Genomic DNA, 20,951 nt, shown 5'->3' with positions numbered 1-20,951 from the left:
TTATACATGGAACTTGTTGCCTTGTGCTCTGGGAAATACATTTATTTTAGAATGTGTTGTTATTATGGATGAAATTTGCACTGTATTTATATATTTGTTGTGGGGGCATCTTGCACATGAATTGGGTCTACATTTATCCAATATTAGTTACCATTAGCCTTCCAAAATACAAAACTCACCCTCCTCCTATGGTGGTGGTGCTTCACCCTGAGATCACAGGAAGAGGCAGATCCAACAAGCCAAACTGGGGAATACATGAAGAAGGTCATCGGATCACAACCTTCCTGAACTTGGGATTTGGCACAGCCCTTAAACCTGATTGCTTAAGCCTTTCCTGATTTAGGGCTTTAGCTTCTCCTTTAAAGACAGAGCTGTAGTAGCACACAGACAAGGTATATACAACAATTTCAACACACAACACACTCATACTGTCCCTAGTCAGAGAATCCCGGCTCCATTACAATCTTCTTGTTCCAATGACAGTTGCACAGTGCCCTCCTCATCTCTTGCTGCAGACCTCAGTGATAAATATATTAGTATTGGGTTATTACTTACAGCACACTCACCTCAGCGATAAACAAGATTATCAGGGAGCGTGACCAGTTGCCTTTATGTTCCTGAGCCCTGAGCAGGGAAGAAATGGCAAAAGACAGAATCATTTGACCACAGCAGTTAAATAGAATATGACAGCAGATAATAACCTACAGGCCCATCTGGACTTTCCATTATGTAACTGTCTGAAACACATATTACACTATTATTGTTCCATCTTACTTCATTCTCAGCTGTCGGTTCCAGGCTGTACTGAATTCTCCTGCTGCACTGGCCCCTACAACATCCCTTGGAAAACTGCCCCTGGCAACCACCAGACCTTTATATGTTGCCTTTACCTTAAAGGAGAACTAGATCCTAAAAATGAATATGGCTAGAAATGCCATATTTTATAAACAGAATTTATTTAACCAGAGTAAAGGGTCAGCATCTCTATAGAAGTAATGATCCAGGAAATTAAAGTTCCCCATCTTGGATTTTGATAGGAGTATCAGTGTCACGCACATGATCAGGGTGCTCTGAGCAGCTTAGGGGTTGTGTCAAATCATCAAGAAGAAAATGCCTGTCATCTAAGCAGGTGCTGATTGTTACATTCTGATGCTTATTGTGCTGGTTTGGAACTGCCATGTTCTAATAATTTGAATTATTTACTAATCAGCCTTATTTGGTGGCATTCATTTGACATATATTAAGAATATTGTGTATTGGTCCCTATGCTCAGTAAATGACAGTAGTACAGAGCATGTGCAGTGAATCAGCAGAAAAGAAGATGGGGAGCTACTGGGGCATCTTTGGAGGGATCAGGGCCAGGCCAGCCGTGCGCTCTAGGCAACTCGTATGTAGGGGGGCGAACGACGGAGGGGAGGAGCAGAGGGAGGGACAGCAACGGCAGGAAGGAAGAGGACTGAGAGGTGCGGACTAGGGGTAGGCAGAAGACGATTTTAGAGGACCCCCCCCCCATTATTGCACCATAGGCAGCTGCCTCTTCTGCCTACCCCTAGTTCCTGCCCTGGTCTCAGGTATTGCTGGGATTCAAGTCAGGGACCTTTGGGTTTCTGGCCCGATACCTTAACCATTTGGCTAGATGAGCAGCCTGTAGGGTTGCTCGCTATTTGTTACCTGGCCTCTGCAGCCTATTTGTCCTCTGCTCTGCCCAGCTGCTGCCTGATTAGTTGCAATCAGCCAATCAGGGCTGACTCTTCTCTATTTAAAGTCAGCCCTCCAAACACACCTTGCCGCACCTTGTACCCCCTCATCTCGCTCTACATCTTGCCCTGCTTTTTCCAGTCCTCTCTTGCTATCCTGCTCTCCAGTCCTGTCTTGCTATCCTGCTCTCCAGTCCTCTCCTGCTATCCTGCTCTAGTCTCCTGCTGCACTCCCCAGTTTGATCTGATCTATGCCCACACTGTCCTGTCCCATCCAGTCTGTTCTTATTCCACTCCTGATCCATTCAGTCTGTTCCTGTCCGGAGTTGTCGCCCTCTTCATCCTGCCTAGTCCAGTCCTGATCTTCACCCTCTTCGTCCTGTTCTGCACCTGATCCAGTCTGACTCTTCGCCCTCGTCAACCTGTTCCTGCCTTCCCTTTATGTGTTCCCTAGGCACATACAGCCAGTGCCGGGCCAACGCGGGCAGGCGCCCTAGGCAGCCTGGCCGGGCAAACCGCCCAATATGCGAGTGCGCATGTGCGAAAAAACATGAGTGTGCATGCGTGAAAAACAAAAGTGCGCATGCGTAAAACAAAGATAAGCGCTAGAGAGATTGCATACATCGGCCAGAGCAGGGACCGGACTAGGGGATAGCAGAGAAGGTGCGTGCCTGGCGCCCCTCCAGCTTTGTGCCCTAGGCACGTGCCTACTCTGCCTACCCCTAGTTCCGGTCCTGCATACAGCTCCTGCCTCAAGGACTCACCCTTTCCCCATCAGTCTCCACAGCGCCCTCTACCTAATCCTTGACACCTGGGAGGGATCATCAATGGATCTCGACCAGGCTTGTAGGTACTATGCCCAGTTTAGAGTTTGCTTGTCCTCCAGATGCTTTGAGCACCCAACCAGTTGTAGAAGTGTCCTAGTCGAGTTCTTGTTTCGGGTATTGTGTATTGGGGTTTTGGACTGACTTATTGCTACCTAGTTGGCGGCTGCAAAGTGTAATTGTGTAACAAGCCTTTTGAAATAAATATTTAAGTGTTGGCAAATTTACCCTAAAGTCATAGAAATAAGCTACAATTTAAAATAAAGACACCAGTTATTCGAGCCTTCCTCCGGTGGGTGTCAGCAAGGAAAATTGGGGTCAACCATCAGAAAGGAGTTAAGGGAGAAGAGCACAATCGCCTGATCCTTATTTTCCTACACGAGATTGTTCCTCTTACAATAATCACCTAATGGCTATTGAAATGTTTTGAGCTGCAAATACCTTTCTCTCTGAATTGCTCTATCATCTGTACCATTTGTCTTTTTGTTTTACTTGGCTCAACGGACACAACACCCCATTGATGTTTTAAGCACTTGTAACTGAAGACCGGTAGTCATCATTACCTAAATGTATATATATATGGGACCTGTTATCCAGAATGCTCAGAACCTGGGCTTCTCTCCATAATTTTGATCTCCATAACTTGAGTCATTGAAACATTAAACCCTATAGGATTGTTTTGCTTTAAGTAAGGATCTTAGTTGGGATCAAGTACACGGTATTGTTTCATTATTGCAGAGAAAAGGAAATAATTAGTACAAATTGTATTTATTTGATAATAATGGAGTCTATGAGAGATGGTCTTTCCATAATTCTGAGTTTTCCTGGATAATGAGTAACAGATCCAATACCTGAATTTATATATATATATATATATATATATGTACATCTGTAAGACAAAGCTCCTGGGTACAAGGAGGCTCCTGTAGATAATCATTTCAGAGAAGGAATAAAAACATACTGGGGTATTTTAGAAATACTGTTGATTTGAAAACATTCTCCAGTTGAAACCAACAAACATAGCGAGTGACTTGGGCATGCTGTGAGCACAGAACAATAGTGGCTATACCCCCAGATAAAATAAACGCAGTCGTTTAAATGGAAGACTTTTTTCCCCTCCTAGTTGAAAATGAAAACTAAAAAGCAGTGCTCGCAAAGCTTTTGTGTGACGGCCTCACTTTCCCCCCCTGCTTTTCACTCAAGCGTGCGTTTTTTCCCATCTCCCTTGGCAGAGGAACAATAAGTAATTCACCCATTACGCCTGTGACATGTGGACAGGGTGAAATTTCTCTTGCCACTCTAAGCTCTCCTGCTGAGACTCGGGGTCAAGGGTGCCGGGGTAGTTTGTGGAACCAAGGTTTCTATTGAAAACCTGCGGCAGGCGACAGCATTTCCCTTCAGGAGCCGGCGCTCATGATACAGTATATCATTAGTACAACAATGTCGCTCCTGCCCAGAGCAATTGTGATTGCTTTAAGTGTGACAGATTTCAGTGGCGCACATATTTCATTATTGTGTCTTTCCCCCTCCGTGTTACCAGGACACTTTTGGTCTAAAAGTATTTCCATTCTTTCTTTCTCAAACTTAAAAATACTCTGGTCACGTAAACGAAAAGCTTTCACAATGTTTGCACAGGAGAAGGACTTGGCTTCAGAATGTTACAGTCCCACGTCAGGCTGTAGTGGGAGATTGATGCCAAGTATGCGAATAGTTCCAAGGAACAATAGTGGAGAGATGCTGGGTGGGCTTTCGCCTTGGGCAATCAATACGGACAGCAATCTGTCCTCTGAAACATCCTTGATTAAAGTATTTATTTGCCAACATTTGAGATTAAGACATCAAGACATTTAGATCACACCTCAAATCTACTCAGAATATGCTCAATTACACATCCAACGTGGCACCCAACGGCACAATAAGTCTCAACAACTTCAGTTCCAAGACCAGGATGTTGACTTAAACAGACACAGTACTTATTATATTCAATTATTTCGCCTATTTACTGATTTGTTTACCATTTTCCTCCATGTTGGCCCCCTGCCATTTCTGGGAATTTGTTTTGTTTAGTGGTAAATGTATCTCAATAAAGTTTCAATTTATTCATTGGTGGAGGTGGAAATGGGTTGGAAATGGGGTGGGATGGAAATGGGGTGGAAACTGGGCAACAGCTACTCATCTCCCAAAAATCACCAAGCTATATACCAAGGAATAGAAAGCTTCAGGTGATGAAAGTTGCCTTGCAATGCTGGGGTCCTATGTTCGATTCAATCTAGTAGTCATATGCGGTTCAAGATATACTCAACCTACACCCAACCCTAACCTGAACCCACACTCGACACTAACTAGAAAAATGTTGCCATTGTAGGACCCCTGCCCAATCGATACCTAGAGTTGCCACCTGGCCTGGGATTTTGGTTGATCCCAATGTTATTAATAGGGAAAAAAGATAAATATATAGGAAGGCTGGTATTTTTTTCCAGAAAAAATGGCAACCCTACTGGTACCTGTGTTTTTTCACTTTTTATTCTACTTCCGTGCACCTCTGGTTAAAAGAAAGGGGATCTTTGGGAGCAAAGAAAGAGTGCATTTCCCCTAGGCCAAATGTCAACCTGAACCTGCCCAACTGGTAGTCAATCCACGGGTCAACGCTGGTTTTGAGATCAACCCGCACATCACTACTAGCCAGGAGACTAACTGAAAGGAGTTTGTATGTTTTCCATTTGTCTATGTGGGTTTTATTTAGGTGCTCCAGTCTCTTCCCCCATGCTTAAAGCTTACAGGCAAGTTAACTGGCCCCTGATAAAATTGACCCTAGTTTGTGTGAATGTGATAGGTCCCTTAGATTGTAAGCTCCACTGGGCAAGGACTGAGGAGAATCATGTATATTTTCTGTAAACCACTGTGGATTATGTTGAGGCTGTATAAATAAAGAAGAATAGTATGGAGGGACACAAGCTACTACTCGTTTTCTTGAATCATTTCCCTCTATTGATTGCTGTAGCACATGTATCTGGAGTGCAATAGCAAATATTTTTTCCCTTTTTTTTTGTAAAGCCATGAGACTGAAGGCGAATGATGTGATAAGACAGGATGTTTAACTGCAGGTGGGAAGGAATCAGGCTACGCTGGACTTCATGTTATCTGCCTTCAACTTCTCTTGCACTCAATTTTTTCTGACAACGCATTTTGAGAGATTATGTTTTGATGGCCCTGAGCAGAATATGTTCATTTCTCTGATTTATCATTCTTTGTCAGTTTTCCAGACACAAATTTGTAAGGATACCCTGGAAAATCGAAATACACTGAAATATATAAAGTTGGATGGGCTCAGGTTGCCTTCGGGATGAATATTTCTGTATTTAATAAGGAGTCAGTTTGACAGTTGCAATGTTCCTTATCCTGATGTGGATAAAGTGCTCTCTTCCAGAATAACCCCCCTCCAGTACTTTAAAAAAATGCTGTTACCAAAGTAATTAAGATTGAGATTCCCATAAGACATTTTAAAATAAGATTAAATAGTATGGTGATTTAACCTTTTAATATTAGTGCTGCCTTGTTGGAGGTTGCTTCATGTAACCTTTCTTCTCCAACTCTTCTGATGAGAACATGTTCAGGCTGCAGTCGTATAAATGTAAACAATGAAAACTTTGATCCTTTCTGAGAAGAGAACATTGATCCTGCCATGAGTCATGCAAGAATATGGTCGTGATTTTCACTTTATATTCAGAACCCCAGATTGAAAACTGAATCCAACTAAATTCCATCCACTTCTCTTTGCAGCAGTGAGAAGATCAATTTTTTAAATACTGCATTATCTGTATGAACTATGCTAATTTGAGAGCATCAAATTTAGATGTGGTATTACTAAATTCAGATATTATCACATGGTTTCTTCTTTTTTCCCTTTTCTATTTTTTTTTGTGTTATTACAGTTGTTTTACTTATATTTCTGTATTTAAAGAGGTTGTTCACTTTTGAGATAACTTTTAGTACGATGTAGAGAGTGATAAACTGAGACAATTTGCAATTTGTTTTCATTTTTTATTATTGAAGGTTTTTGAGTTATTGAGCTTTTTATTCAGCAGCTCTTCAATTTGCATCTTAAGCAATCTGGTAACTAGGGTCCAAATTACCCTAGCAACCACGCATTGATTTGAATAAGAGACTGGAATATGACTAGGAGAGGCCTAAATAGAAGGATGGGTAATAAAAAGTAACAATAACAATAATTTGTTTAACAAACAATTTGTAGCCTTACAGAGCATTTGTTTTTTAGAAGGGAGTCAGCAAAGCTGCAAAGTTTCATAAGAAAAAGGCAAATAACGATAAAAAAATAAATAATGAAAACCAATTGCAAAGTTGCTTAGAATTGGCCGTTCTATAACATAGTAAAAGTTACCTTAAAGGTGAACCACCCCGTTAATATCAATGGTTTGTATCTGATTCAATCTGTTTAGATCATCTTTATTTAGTCTATATATATTGACATATGTAATAAGATTATAGATGTTTATACTGTTCTTTTTTCATATATTGTGGTTTAATATAAATGTCACTATATATTATAGAAAAATTAAAAAAGAATGCATTTTGGCCCTAGTAACTTTTAGTTATGCTGTTAAGCGTTCTTAAACTCTGAGGTGGGATCAGTAATGGAACTACCCGTTGTGGGACCCGGGTGCAGGCTGTGCAGCTCAACCCCACTCCGGAAGCAGAGATCGCGGTGGATTCGCAAGAATGCGAACTTCTGGCGGGCCCCGAGGGTGTGCAAGCCCTGATGCAGTCACAACCTCCCCACCCAATACTTTCGTCACTGGTTGGGATCCAAAAAAGTTTGGCCATGCTCTTTGCAGTCAAGAACCCCAACATCGGCGAACAGAGTAGATACAAGCAATAAGCCCTCCATATTTATTCAGTCATGATGTAGCCCAAACAGGGTTTCCCACTTGTATCTGCTCTGGGTGCTGACATTGTCATTTTCTATTCCTGTTGTTGGATAAGGGTGCTGATCCCTTCCAGTAACATGCACTGAGCCTTAGTTTTAAGTATAGGGCATGTTGAAATTTTTCTTTTTTTAAAACGTTGCTGTGAGTCCCCATGATCTCCATCATATTTCCAGCTACAATGCAACAGATGACACTTGTAGTAATGGATATACATATCATAGCTTGTGTCCCCTAGAGTGTCTTTCCAAGATTTGACCAATACGCTGTGCCTGGTAGAGTTGTCTGTCCTTTGAATATTTACTAGGGGGACAATTAATCACAATTGCCCCTCTGAGACATCACTTCCCACCAGCTGGTCCATATTTGCTCTGTCTGGTGCAAGTCTAAGCATAGCAAGCAGCCCCTTCTCCAAAGAAACCATGTTCTGGGCAGTTACAGAAGATGACCATGTCTATGACCATCATAATCCATCATGCAGGTGCAGACAACAATCATTTGCTGCTTTTTAGATGATTCTTTATACTGCAACCCTTTTCTCTGTGCTTTCCTTTCCTGTAACAGTGCCACAGTCATTTCTATAAACGAGAACACCTCTCAGCATTATATTTTGCAGGCCCTGTTGATAATTCTTTCTGAATACATGGATCGGGTTCTCTATAGATATAGTGATTTATGGAAGGCAGAGCGGTAATTGAGTTCTCTGCCTCCAAAGAAGTTCTTTAAAACCACAATCTGCCATCTCATGTAATCACCAAATTAGTAAAGACGTTTCCATCCTATTGAAAGTACTGTAAAAGCAATGGGAAAAAAATCCAGTTTCTCTGCGGTATTAACTGTCAGGGGACATTTGTATTTAGGATGGTTGAAGTTACGGCTGCTCTGGTACATTTTGGGAAGCCAATATTAGAAATCAGACTGTAAGCAGTGCCCCAGCCAGAGGGGCTCCAGCATGAGGGGCAAGAGGGAGTGCAAGTCCTAATTGGTAACAACCTTCTTGATCTCCAACCATAACCTTCTTCTAGTGGCATGACCTCCTTATAACAGTGGGATGTGGCCTGGCATTAAAGGGCTTTGCAAGACAGGCAGTAGCGTATGGGAGCAAAATCAGCTCTTGCGTTCTACAGTGTGAGGTCCTGCCCATGGACAGCATCTCATAGAAGAGTGTCATGGAGCAACAGGAAAGCCAGGATACAATTAAAACACCATTCTTTATTTATCTATTTAAAAACATAAGCAGTTCCGGATCGCATTCATATCACCGAACAGCCAAACAGCCACTTGCTCATGAAAAGATAAAAATCTAAATATATAAAAACAGCATATGCATTAAACACCTTAAAAATATTGGGCCAGATTCAATTCAGTGAGAAAAAGTTATCTCATGGTTTACTACGTGAAAACTCAAGGACAAGATGCAATTCAAGGAGAAAAAACTTTTCTCTAAATTCAGTTCTGTTTTTTCCCATAGACTTCAATAGAGTTTTCACATCATAAACCATGAGATAAGCTGTTCCGAATTGAATTGTGTCTCAAATTGGATGTCGCCCATGAGTTTTCACGTTAAAAAAAAACATTTTTCTCATTGAACTGAATCTGGCACAATATCTGAACTGTTTTGTACCTGGGTTTTTTTAAGGCTATTTTAATGTGCAAGGACACATTAAAACTATCAAAAAAAATGTATTAATAATATATATTTTCTCAGTGGGACCTAAGTAAAGGCAAAAAAAGCTGCTTTTTATGGCAAAGATATGGAATGTATAGTTACATAGTTACATTGTTACATAGTTAAATCTGGTTGAAAAAAGACAAAGTCCAACCCCTCCAAATAAAAACCCAATATCCATACAAACACCCCTCCCTACTTACACATAAATTCTATATACCCATACCTATACTAACTAAAGAGTTTAGTATCACAATGTCTATCCAAGAAATCATCCAATAAATCATCCAAGCCATTCTTATAGTCATTAACTGAATCAGCATCACAACATCACCCGGCAGTGCATTCCACAACCTCACTGTCCTGACTGTGAAGAACCCCCTACGTTGCTTCAAATGAAAGTTCTTTTCTTCTAGTCTGAAGGGGAGGCCTCTGGTACGGTGATCCACTTTATGGGTAAAAAGGTCCCCTGCCATTTGTCTATAATGTCCTCTAATATACTTGTAAAGTGTAATCATGTCCCCACGCAAGCGCCTTTTTTCCAGAGAAAACAACCCCAACCTTGACAGTCTACCCTCATAATTTAAGTCTTCCCTCCCTCTAACCAATTTAGTTGCACTTAGTCTCTGCACTCTCTCCAGCTCATTTATATCCCTCTTAAGGACTGGAGTCCAAAACTGCACTGCATACTCCAGATGAGGCCTCACCAGGGACCTATAAAGAGGCAGAATTATGTTTTCATCCCTTGAGTTAATGCTCTTTTTTATGCAAGACAGAACTTTATTTGCTTTAGTAGCTACAGAATAACAATGCCTGGAATTAGACAACTTCTCATTTAATGAAACTCCCAAAAGTGTATAACTTGCATTTATATTATTTTTGCCAAAGTGCATAACCTTGCATTTTTCAACATTGAACCTCATTTTCCAGTTTGCTGCCCAGTTTCCCAGATTTCCTAAGTAAATCACATCCATTGCCATCCCAGAATCGAGGTCCCTTCTCACCTTCTCATAAAAAGAAATTAAGTTAGTCTGGCAAGATCTATTAGGCATAAAACCATGCTGTCACACACTCATATTATGATTTGCTATGAAGTCCAGTATCTTATCCTTTATTAACCCTTTGAAAAGCTTTACTACCACTGACGTCAGACTAACTGGCCTATAGTTTTGAGGCTGAGAAGGGGATCCCTTTTTGAATAGCGGCACCACATTAGTAATTCGCCAGTCTTTCGGCACTATGCCAGATCTCAGTGAATCCTGAAAAATTAAGTAAAAATGTTTGGCAAACACAGAGCTAAGCTCGCTAAGTACCCTGGGATAAATACCATCTGGCCCTGGACCTTTGTCTATCTTAACATGTTCTAGTCTCTTTTGAATTTCCTCATGTGTGAACCATGCACCATTATTATTACTAGAATTGGGACTATTAAGAAGGAAACCATCATTAACGGGTTCCTCATTTGTGTAGACAGACAAAAAATATGAGTTCAGCTTTTTTTTTGTTCTCATCAACCAGCTGACCAGTATCGGACTGGGGTTTCAGGGGCTCAATGGGGGGACTCTGGCCTCCCCCAAGGGGCCACCACCCCAGCCTGTATTATTAAAGAATTTTGGATTAATTTTATTGATTAATATTTATTTGGACATTGTGATTGACCCTTTCCAAAAAGAATAGAGACAAGAGAATTAGTAAACAACTATGAAAATGACTGTACATAGTATAGAGTGTAGAAAATATATATATATATATATATATATTTTTTTTTTTTTTTTTTTTTTTGGGTGGACGCACCATCTGAAGCTTATCATATATTACTAAAACTGTGCATAACACGTGTTGGACAATTATATATATATATATATATATTAGCTGTCCATTATCTGTAACAAAACTGCATTTCACCGCTGCTGTATTTACAAACACATTGAGGATAAAAGCCTTATAATCATTTTCCGAGGATTTAGTTGAGTTTGTGACAAGCAAAGGTTCCTGCCGTGCGTTTGTCAAGGGTGACAATCAATTGCTGAGAAAGTAGAGCTTCTTCCCTTTGTGTTCTATAAATAAGCGAGGGAAGGTGATCGAGAATGGAAGTAGCCTATTGTATAGGAGGATGCATTAGTTCTCATACATTGACAGTTTTAAATATTCTTTCTTCTGCTGGGCCCATCTTGTCTTGACAGAATCTATTTCCAAGCATAAATGTTGCTGTAATTCCGAAATCTATAATGTGTCCGGGCTGCACACAAAAGAAGATGAACAATTCAGTGTAGGAACACAGGTTATTCGTAGGTACACACATTATACATATATTATTATGATTAGCTTTTATAAAGGAGCAATGTTTTACAGAGATTGTTCATCATTCACATGAGTCTTTGTCCCAGGGGAGCTTGCAATTTAAGCTGAATCTTATCAGAAGCCAATTAAGATACCTGTACTATCTGTTTTGGAGTATGGAATGAAGATAGAGGAGCCAGGGAAACCAAGAAGAACATAATGCCCTGGTCAGAATTGAACTCAAGACCCCAGTAGTACAAGGCACTAATGCCATCAACTGCACCACCAGGATCAGGAATAGTACTCTTATCCTTGATCTAGAGCTGACATTTTCTGCAACACTGTTCAATCACATCAGTCCCTCTCCCAGTGGAGCTTAAAATCTAAGGTCCCTATCCCATTCACACACACAAGTAATAGGGAGACCATACTAAATAATCCCATGGTGCTTGCACCCCCTCTTTTGAAATCTGTGAATGCCTCTGCAAGTAGAGGCGCCCAATATATCATTCCTGCTCCTGACAGACTGTCGGCTTCAGAGGATTCAGAGGTTTCCGACTTTGCAACCGATCGGCACAGATGGATGAGGGAAGGGGGCATGGAGTCTCCTGAAATCTCTGTAGCACAGTTTCAATGGAGAGACCGGGGGAAATGCAATTTTGATGAATAAGTGAATATTTTACTGCTATTGAGAGCAAACCTAAGGTATGGATAGACATATTATGGAGAGATCCTTTATCAGTAAAACACCGGGTCCTGACCATTCTGGATAATAGGTCCCATACCTGTAATAAGTGTATGTTATAATCTTTAAGATAAAAGTGTAAGCTCTATTGAGCAGGGCCACAATCCATTGTTCGTAGCACTCTGCACATTGCCTTCCTGCTTTAGGGTCTGACCACACAGGCAGATTCGGGGAGATTAGTCGGCAGGCGACAAATCTCCTCTTCTCCGCGGCGACTAATCTCCCCCTGCCTTCCACCGGCTAAAATGTAAATCGCCTGGGGGCAAGCACAAACTGCTTCATTTTCCGAAGTCATCCGAAGTTTCCTTGTGAGGCAATTACAGGCGACTTCTGAAAACTAAGTGCTCCGTGTGCCTGCCTGCAGGTGATTTTCATTTCAGCCGGCTGAAGGCAGGGGAAAGCAGATCGGGGAGAGTAATTGACGCAAAGAAGAGGAGATTTGTCGCCTGGCGACTAAACCTCCCCAAATCGGCCCGTGTAGCCAGATCCTTAAAAAATTGCTACAATTCTCTGCGCTTTGTTTTGCGGAGACTTGCAACCGCCCCATGAGTGCAGTGCAGCCTATTTTCTGGGAGTACTGTTTTCACAAGGGATGGAGAGTAGGCACATCAGCATCCCTTTTTCCCAACCATCACCTAACTTGCACATCATTCAGATTGCTCATGGCAGAAATGCCTGTGGATTACTGTACTGCTGCAAAATTACACTTTTATGAGTCAATAAGCAAGAAAGGATATACAGTTTCTGGACCCATTTTATTATATAAGGCTCTGATAAGTTGAATAGAACCAACATGGCACTAGGATGAGAATACCACTTTAATTATTTCCCACTGTGATGAGATATTGTGTGTGCCATGCAATGCAACTGTACTGTATCCCCTCCCGTCAGTGTCAATTTGATTGACATTTAATTGTTTTTCTTTTAATACAGTACCACCAATTACATGAGATGGTTTTAATCCCAAATAATATATATATAATAAAATATTTTTTTATTATTACATGAAGGATTGTATTCCTGCAGGGTTAAATACAATTTGTGTGAAATACACTCGCTTTGTGTTTCCCTTTCTTCTCCTTCCAGGCCTGTCTTCTTTATCTCCCCTTACTATGTTCATTCATCAGAGAAAGCTTTACTGATAGCAATATTGCCAGTTAGTGATAGAGATCTGCTGGTTGTCATGGTGAAGTTAGCAACATGTATTTAGCGGGATTTAACCCTATGGGAGCCATGGGGATGCTGCTTGGAAGAACAGATAACAGAAGAATCCAGAGAGTGTGCTACATTGTGGGTCATTTGTTAACCATAAAGCCAACGTTTCCAAACAGGATATTTTACAAATCAAGAATCTGAAGTCCATGATCTAAGGCAGTGCTGTCCAACTTCTATGGTACCGAGGGCCGGAATTTTTCCAATCTACTGTACATGGTGGAGGGCCGATAACGGAAGCCAGTGTTAGCCATTCCCTGTTTTTAGACCACACCCACTTTAAACCACACCCATGTTACCGCAAGACCATGTCCACATTAATAACACACCAAAAAACCAAATGGTTGGTGCTCACTGCAGGGATCAGGGCCGGAATTAGGGGTAGGCAGAGTAGGTGGCTGTCTAGGGCCCCATCATTGAGGGGCGCACTTTTTTCAAGCGTTTATTGAATAATGTGTTTCAGTAATCATGGTCACCCCGTTGGGTGGAATCCATCTCCTTCCCCTTCTCCCTCTTGCTGGCAAGTAATAGCTCCTTCTGTGCGGTGCACCGCGACTTGCACTCATGAAACCTTAGATGCTATAGATGCCCAGTAGAATTCTCAGCAAATCCATGGTTGTACTTGAGATTTCAGAACACTTTAAGATAAAGGTCACTCAGTTCTAGGGTACCTACCAATCCTTATCTTGTGTGTTTGAGAATATACAATCTTACATAGTGCCCCCCCACAGTCCCCTGCTCCAGCCATAACTCCCCTCCCTTTGTCTCGCACCCCAGTGTGTACCTTTTTTTCTTGTTGACTCAATTCCAGTAAGCCAGTGGGAGAGGTCAGGGAGCAGCACTGTGAGTGGGCCAGGGTCAGCAGGGCCCCCCCCCCCGGTGTCCCGCTGGCCCAGTCCGACCCTGAGCTTACATACTAGAGATACACTGGATATAAAAATGTCCATCAGAAATTTTAGCTAATCCATGGCTGTACTTTAGGTTTCAGACCCCTTTAGGCTGAAGGATCATCAGCAGAAGATCAATAGCAGGTAAGAGAATGTTCCTTGGACTGAAGGATTTTCTCTTTAACTTCAGGGCAATGACATAATTCCTATTAAGGAGGGTAAAAGCTTCTCTCCTCTTGTTTTTATGCCGTGCTGTTTGAGCAGATACTTTATGTTTATAGTAGGCTTTTTTTTTATATTTGTTGCATTGAGAATGGCTTTTTGACTCCTTTTGTCCATGTTCATCCTAACCTAGATGCATATTTTGTGTGTCAGTTTCCATTCATTTTTCCATTGTTCCTTATCACTAGGAACTATATGAATTGTTTTTCTCAGAATCATTTGGGGGCATCAAGTACTAAGGGCAACAACAAATGGCAATAGTCACAATGATAAAGCAATAGGGTTTTGCAGCAGGTTGCTCCTCATTTTATCTGCCACTAAAGTTGTATTGAGTGCCGTCGCCTATTCCCAATACTAGAAACGAATGCCGCATGCTCCAGTTAAAATGAGAAGAAATTAATGTTTTTTTTTTTTTAATTTAATATTTCTCTCGGCCTCAATGAAGTTCCTATGACAGCTTCCATTTTAAGTATAATTATGAAAATTCCCAGTGCCGGGGTGGCGACTTTTATCTTTAATTCGTTTTATTTTAGGCATTTGTGCGAGTGTAATTATTAAATATGAATTTCTTTTGTTTCTTTCAGAACCTGCTATTTAATCACGGATAATTCCCTGGGAAAAGACAGAGAGAGGAGAGGAGGACTGACCATATCACCACTTTTACTTGCTATAAAACTCAGCATTGCGGCAAAGCAATACCTTATAAATGCCATTAACTCAATTGTATGCCTGACTATGTAAAAAATGGGGAAGTTCACCTTAGATTAGACATTAGTATTCCAAGGCAAGCTTGCAGAGGTGAGTTTGGATTGAGGTACCCAATTCTATTTGGGGTGATGAACTGAATTTATTACTTTATTCATGAATTCAAAATTGCAGGTGATAGACCACAGCAACCAAAATAATACCCGGAGTTTATTTCTAACAATGATTTTTGATCTGGGTACTATACTTTATGAATAGGTTGGAATCTTTCTTATATTGAGCATTCTTTCCTTGCTTGTATAGAATGGAATGTGCATAACCTAAACATTCCCTAAAATATAGCAATATCATAAATATATGTCTTGGGTAGATACCCAGCATATAAGTGGGCATTTTGGCCACTCCTCCAGTCTAATAAGACCACACCTATCTGCTCTATCTCTGCCCCTTTTCTGGAAGGCCACGCCTCTTATTGCCAACTGAGACTGGGACTGTTCAACTTAAATGCTACTGCTGGGCTCCATGCTTTGCACTCATTGTACTTTTATTTAAAGGAAACAATAGAAAGTAAATGGGGTGTATTTACTGTCACTTTTTTTATGCCGGGTCTCACCTATGTTAACAAGGTAATTGAAGTACTGAAATATTTCAGTTGATGTTATATCAGTATTGGCTTTAGACCTCCTCATAAATCTGCCCCTGAAGACTTGGTTACTATGGGAAATGGGTGTCAGTAGCCACCAGGGGTCTGCTAAGAAATTGTGTAACAAATAAAAATGTTGCTTGGTTGTCCTTGGATGTTAATACTTGTGTGCCACCTTGTTTTTAATGTTATCAAATTGATGGACATCAACATTACACACTGTGCCATCTATAGGGGCAAGGACAACAGGCCACCCCTTTAGACTAATGGCACAATATGCTTTCTCTCCAAACACCAGTGGAGAAAACTCCAGTTTGGCTCTTCGCTGCTCCAAAGTATGTGCACCACAATCTGCCTGTTACTGGGCACATACACTGCAGATTTTGTCAAAAAGTGCTCAAATTTGTATTGTTTGGCCACTTCTGCTTCTTGAGTGCAGTGATAGGCCCTGCCAATGTACATACAGAGGGGGCAGAATCAGAGTTTTCTTTCTACATTGGAGGAGAAAATGCTTAGTGTCCCTTTAGTCTTAGCCAGTGGTTCACAACCAGTGGCTTACTAACAACATGTTGCTCACCAGCCCTTTGGATGTTGCTCCCGGTGGCCTCAAAACTTGGAAGCAAGTTTTGGTTGCATAAAAACCAGATGTACTTCCAAAGAGATCCTCTTGTAGGCTGCCAATATTTATATGGGCTACAAATAGCCAATCACAGCCCTTATTTGGCACCCCAGGAGTTTTTTTACAAACTTATGTTCTCTCCAACTTTTTTAAATTTGAATGTGGCTAACGGGTAAAAAATGTTGGGGATCTGTGGTCTCAGCCTTAAAATATTTTAGCAACATACATGTTTCTTCAGCGGAAGGCCAATGAGGCAGTGGAATTCCCAGATGTGGGAATGTGGAATCAGGGCAAGGAGCACGGTGGGAGATATCATGCGTGTATATGTTTGATCACATAGAACTTGTTGTGTTGTTGTGTACAAGCATACGTAGCTGTGCGGAAAATATTCACAAGACTGTTGTTTAAAAAGAATTCTAAGGTAATTTCTTTGCTGGGAGGAGATGAGTGATGTAACGAGCTGAAAATAATAAGTTCAGATATCACCAAGCGACAGCTAGAATTAGTAGGAAGAAATTGCAGATAAAGATTGTGCAAATGAAAATTGTTTAATTCCATTCGGTCGTGTAGCTGTTAAAGCAGCAGAATGTGGAGAGAATCCATCATGTCGCCTCCTGTGTGGGATTTACCTCTCCACTTCTAAACTTTATAATCACACACAAACAGGTCCCCTTTCATAAACTACAATCCATTATAGCCCAGTTTTGCACTGCCCATTTCATTCCAAATCTTCATCTTATAAGCAGAGTTTGGGAATGCTCCTACCATGTCCCGGTGCAACATTCTTTTCCTAGGTTTTCATCATACCCCCAACATTCCTGTATACTGGTGTCTATTGTGCCATTGGACACAGTTATCCCAAGTAGTGATGGGCGAATTTGCGCCGTTTCGCTTCGCCGAAAAATTCGCGAAATTCGCGAAACGGCGCCGGCGTCTCGTTTTCGACGCCGGCGCTCGTTTTTTTTGCCGAATTTTTGCCGTGAAATTTTCGCGGGCGTTTTGCGAATTTATTCGCTGGCGGCGAAACGCGCAAATACGCCGCTAATTCGCGCCTGGCGAATAAATTCGCCCATCACTAATCCCAAGATCCACCTTAAATCTCGCCCTCTTTTGTACATGAACCAAGACTGGAAACATTAAAGATATGGACCTCTTGACATGAATAGTCTTGCACCAGACCTCCAATCCACTCTCCTATAAAATGAGTGCAGCATCATTTCCAGTTTGCTGATACAGCTTCACACAACCTTGGCCCTTGTCCTTATCCGGATGACCAAAACAAGAGTATCTGTCAGTTTGACCTAGGGTAGAACATCTGAATGAGGAGAACCAGCATTTATAAGGAGTCACTCACAACTACAACCTACTGTAGATAAACTGGGCCTGTAACCTGTTAATTATGGCCAAACAGCACTCTCATCACTGCAGGAGCCAATGAACTGTTAACAGCTTCTGTGCGGTTCCCTGACTTTAGCTTTGGAACTCAGACCCTGAGTTTTGGGCTAAGAGCACCTGAATCCACCATCTGGACCCCATGAAAGTTATATGATTAGTCTTCAACAAGAAGCAATGAAATTTCAGCCAAGTCCTTGTATATACCTTTACCACAGGTACAAATTCAAATGAAGTGTAATGTGTATTATTGAGTATTATTGTATTACTAAGTAATAAACACTTAGGCCATTCACATAGGCCATACCTTGTTACCCTTACTTGTTTTTCCCATAATATCCCCATATCTCTCTGACAAGTGACCAGCGATGGGTAGCAGCAGTTTGGGTGTATTAGCGATCAAAATGCCTCATGTACTATTATAACCCTTAGAAAGATAACTGGAATCTCATCCCTAAAGCATGACCAAAGCCTTTTTCAGAAATACTGTTAGTTGAATAGGGTTGCCACCTGTCCAATTTTGACCTGGACAGCCCAGTTTTAGGGAGGGCTGTCCAGGTCAAAACTGCCTGTCCGGTTTTCCTAATTTGGAAAACCGGGCATGATTCCCTAAGATTCACGTGGCAATGGGCCAATCGACATGTAATAGCCCCGCCCACTAATCCACATGAGCAATGTCAACGCTCTGCCTACAACATCATCGCCCCGAAGATATAATAGGTCTGCCCCTATACCCGGATTTCCCAGCGGAAATGCTCGGGACCTGGGGTTTTTCTGGATAATGGATTCTGTAATTTGGATCTCCATACCTTAAGTCTACTAGAAAATCATTTAAACATTAAATAAACCCATTAGGCTGGTTTTGCTTCCAATAAGGATTACTTATATCTTAGTTGGGATCAAGTACAAGGTTCTGTTTTATTATTACTATTACTATTATTATTATTACTTGGATTATTTGGGAAAAATGGAGTCTATAGGATATGGCCTTTCCATAATTCAGAGCTTTCTGGATAACTGGTTTCCGGATAACGATCCCATACCTGTACTTTGAGGTGATTCTCATAGTGGACAACGGGGTTGATTTTGTGCATTGTTTTTAGGCTGTCAAAGAACAGGGGAGGCAAATCAACCCTTGTGTCATTGCCCCTTTGTTTATCCTTGTAAAGAATTACATAAATAAAATATAGATCATATAATAACCCTCACTGCTACTAGCTATTGTATATTGTATTTCACTTGATGGCCAGATTATTATGCCTTAAAGCAGATAAATGGTTAAGCATATGTTGGTCTGGAGGAGTATGAGGAACGTAGAAGGGCAATTACAGCTGTGCACGTCCTATTCAGCTATTCCTACATTAATCTTCACCTCCCAGTCTTTCCACAAGCACACACAGGGGAAATAAGAAGAAAGCTTAATTAGAGGAGGGACTGCAGCCTGGCAATCGCCTATTGATTTTGGTTATTTGGCTTCGGGTGCAGCCCCCTCAGCCTGTTCCTGTTTTAAGATGAGGCAGAGCGGGCCCCCCAGCATTACTAGGGCCCCTTGAAGAAAATGTTGATGAAATCCAAAGGACAGATTATATTGTGTAACAAATACTAGATGTCATGGAGTTTTGGACATCCCTCTCCCACTCAAAGTGTTTAAGCCCCCCAGTCTCTTATTTCTAGGGATGCACCAAATCCACTATTTTGGATTCAGCTGAACCCCCGAATCCTTTGTAAAAGATTTGGCCGAATACCGAACCAAATCTGGATTTGCATATGCAAATTAGGAGTGGGAAGGGGAAAAAATTAACTTCCTTGTTTTGTTTTGCATATGCAAATTAGGATTCAGATTCGGTTCGGGAGGGCAGAAGGATTCAGCCGAATCCTGCTGAAAAAAGCCGAATCCTGGCCAAATCCCAAACTGAATCCTGGATTCGTGCATCCCTACTTATTTCTCCACTGAAAATCCCCATTTAGACGAACACATTTGACATAAAGCAATTATTTTCCATGTAATGCAAGAAACACTGCTGTTCCATGCACAGAATAATCTTTTCCTGTCCCAGAGGAGGCTAACTGGAAACCATACCAATATAATTAAATAAAGAGTAGAAGGCACATTTATTTTTCCTTTGCTTTCCCCATATTGAAGCTTCTATTTAGGTGTCAATGACGCCGCTTTCAGGTCCAGTTTTGCCTGGGCTGCCACTGTCTTCCGCTGGCTCCTTCTCACTGAGTATAACCTTTGTGACCACCTCTGTATAACCTTCCATAGAATTGTATATCTAAGGGAATGTAGAATCCACGGCCCTGGTCTGTCCATGCCAGTTAGATTCTGTCATATTTAGCATGCTCATGGTGTATCTGAGTGTCATGCATTGTGTTTTTGTTCTGTGATACCTTTATACACATGTGGGAGCTACCATATCATTTCCATCTGCTGGGGCATAACCTTTGCAACTGGTGGCTGATGGGAGTTCTTCTTCATCCATTGCCTTCAGTCTCTATCGTGCCCTTCTATACCTGTTACCTCCACACTACTAGCAACTGCTGCTCTGCAGGGGCCAAACAAGCTTCTGAATAGGGCCCTACCATTGTTAGCAACAACTCTGTGACAGACTAATAATTCATGCTGATGTTGCTGTGACTGGGGACCCTAGCAACAGGGAGGTTCTTATTATATTTACAGGAATGTTCTGTACTTGCCATATGCTGTACCCTAATAATCCATTACCTGTTTATAGAACCTCAGTTGGAAAAAAAGCCTCAACCAATCCGAGTGTGTAAGTGTATACCATAGATACATCTCTATGAGCCGAACAGCGTGGCTCCTATATTCCATTATCAGGAAGCATCGCTGGAAATTGTAGCTTTCTATAAAGCCGTCATCATCAACTAATGGAAAAATGTAACCTAAATAAGCTGCTAGGAACCCGGACACATGACAGGCACAGATTGGAGGGTAATAGAAAACACAGGTTAACATGAGGCGGTGGGAGAGGCGTCCAATCTCCTCTATGTACTCTATTCATCAACGGTGTATTTGCCTTTGCAGGACATTCCGTATGTATAAGGAAAATCAGCAGCTGCTGAATATTCAGGAATATCGTCTCCTATTCATT

At 41.4% G+C, this 20,951-nt stretch overlaps 1 protein-coding gene across 1 annotated transcript in view; it reads left to right on the top strand.

The window, feature by feature from the left end:
• The window catches only part of chchd6.L (coiled-coil-helix-coiled-coil-helix domain containing 6 L homeolog), a 237,715-nt gene extending 221,733 nt beyond the window's left edge, over nucleotides 1-15,982 (top strand). Inside the window, exon 9 of the mRNA XM_041590832.1 lies at nucleotides 15,064-15,982. Coding sequence (XP_041446766.1) covers nucleotides 15,064-15,087 — 24 coding nt within the window. The 3' untranslated portion in view covers nucleotides 15,088-15,982. The remainder of the gene's footprint in view (nucleotides 1-15,063) is intronic.
• The last annotated feature ends 4,969 nt before the right edge of the window (nucleotides 15,983-20,951 follow it).

Source organism: Xenopus laevis, chromosome 4L, assembly GCF_017654675.1.
Source record: "Xenopus laevis strain J_2021 chromosome 4L, Xenopus_laevis_v10.1, whole genome shotgun sequence".
Taxonomy (NCBI): domain Eukaryota; kingdom Metazoa; phylum Chordata; class Amphibia; order Anura; family Pipidae; genus Xenopus; species Xenopus laevis.
This window is presented reverse-complemented; position numbering and strand designations above follow the sequence as displayed.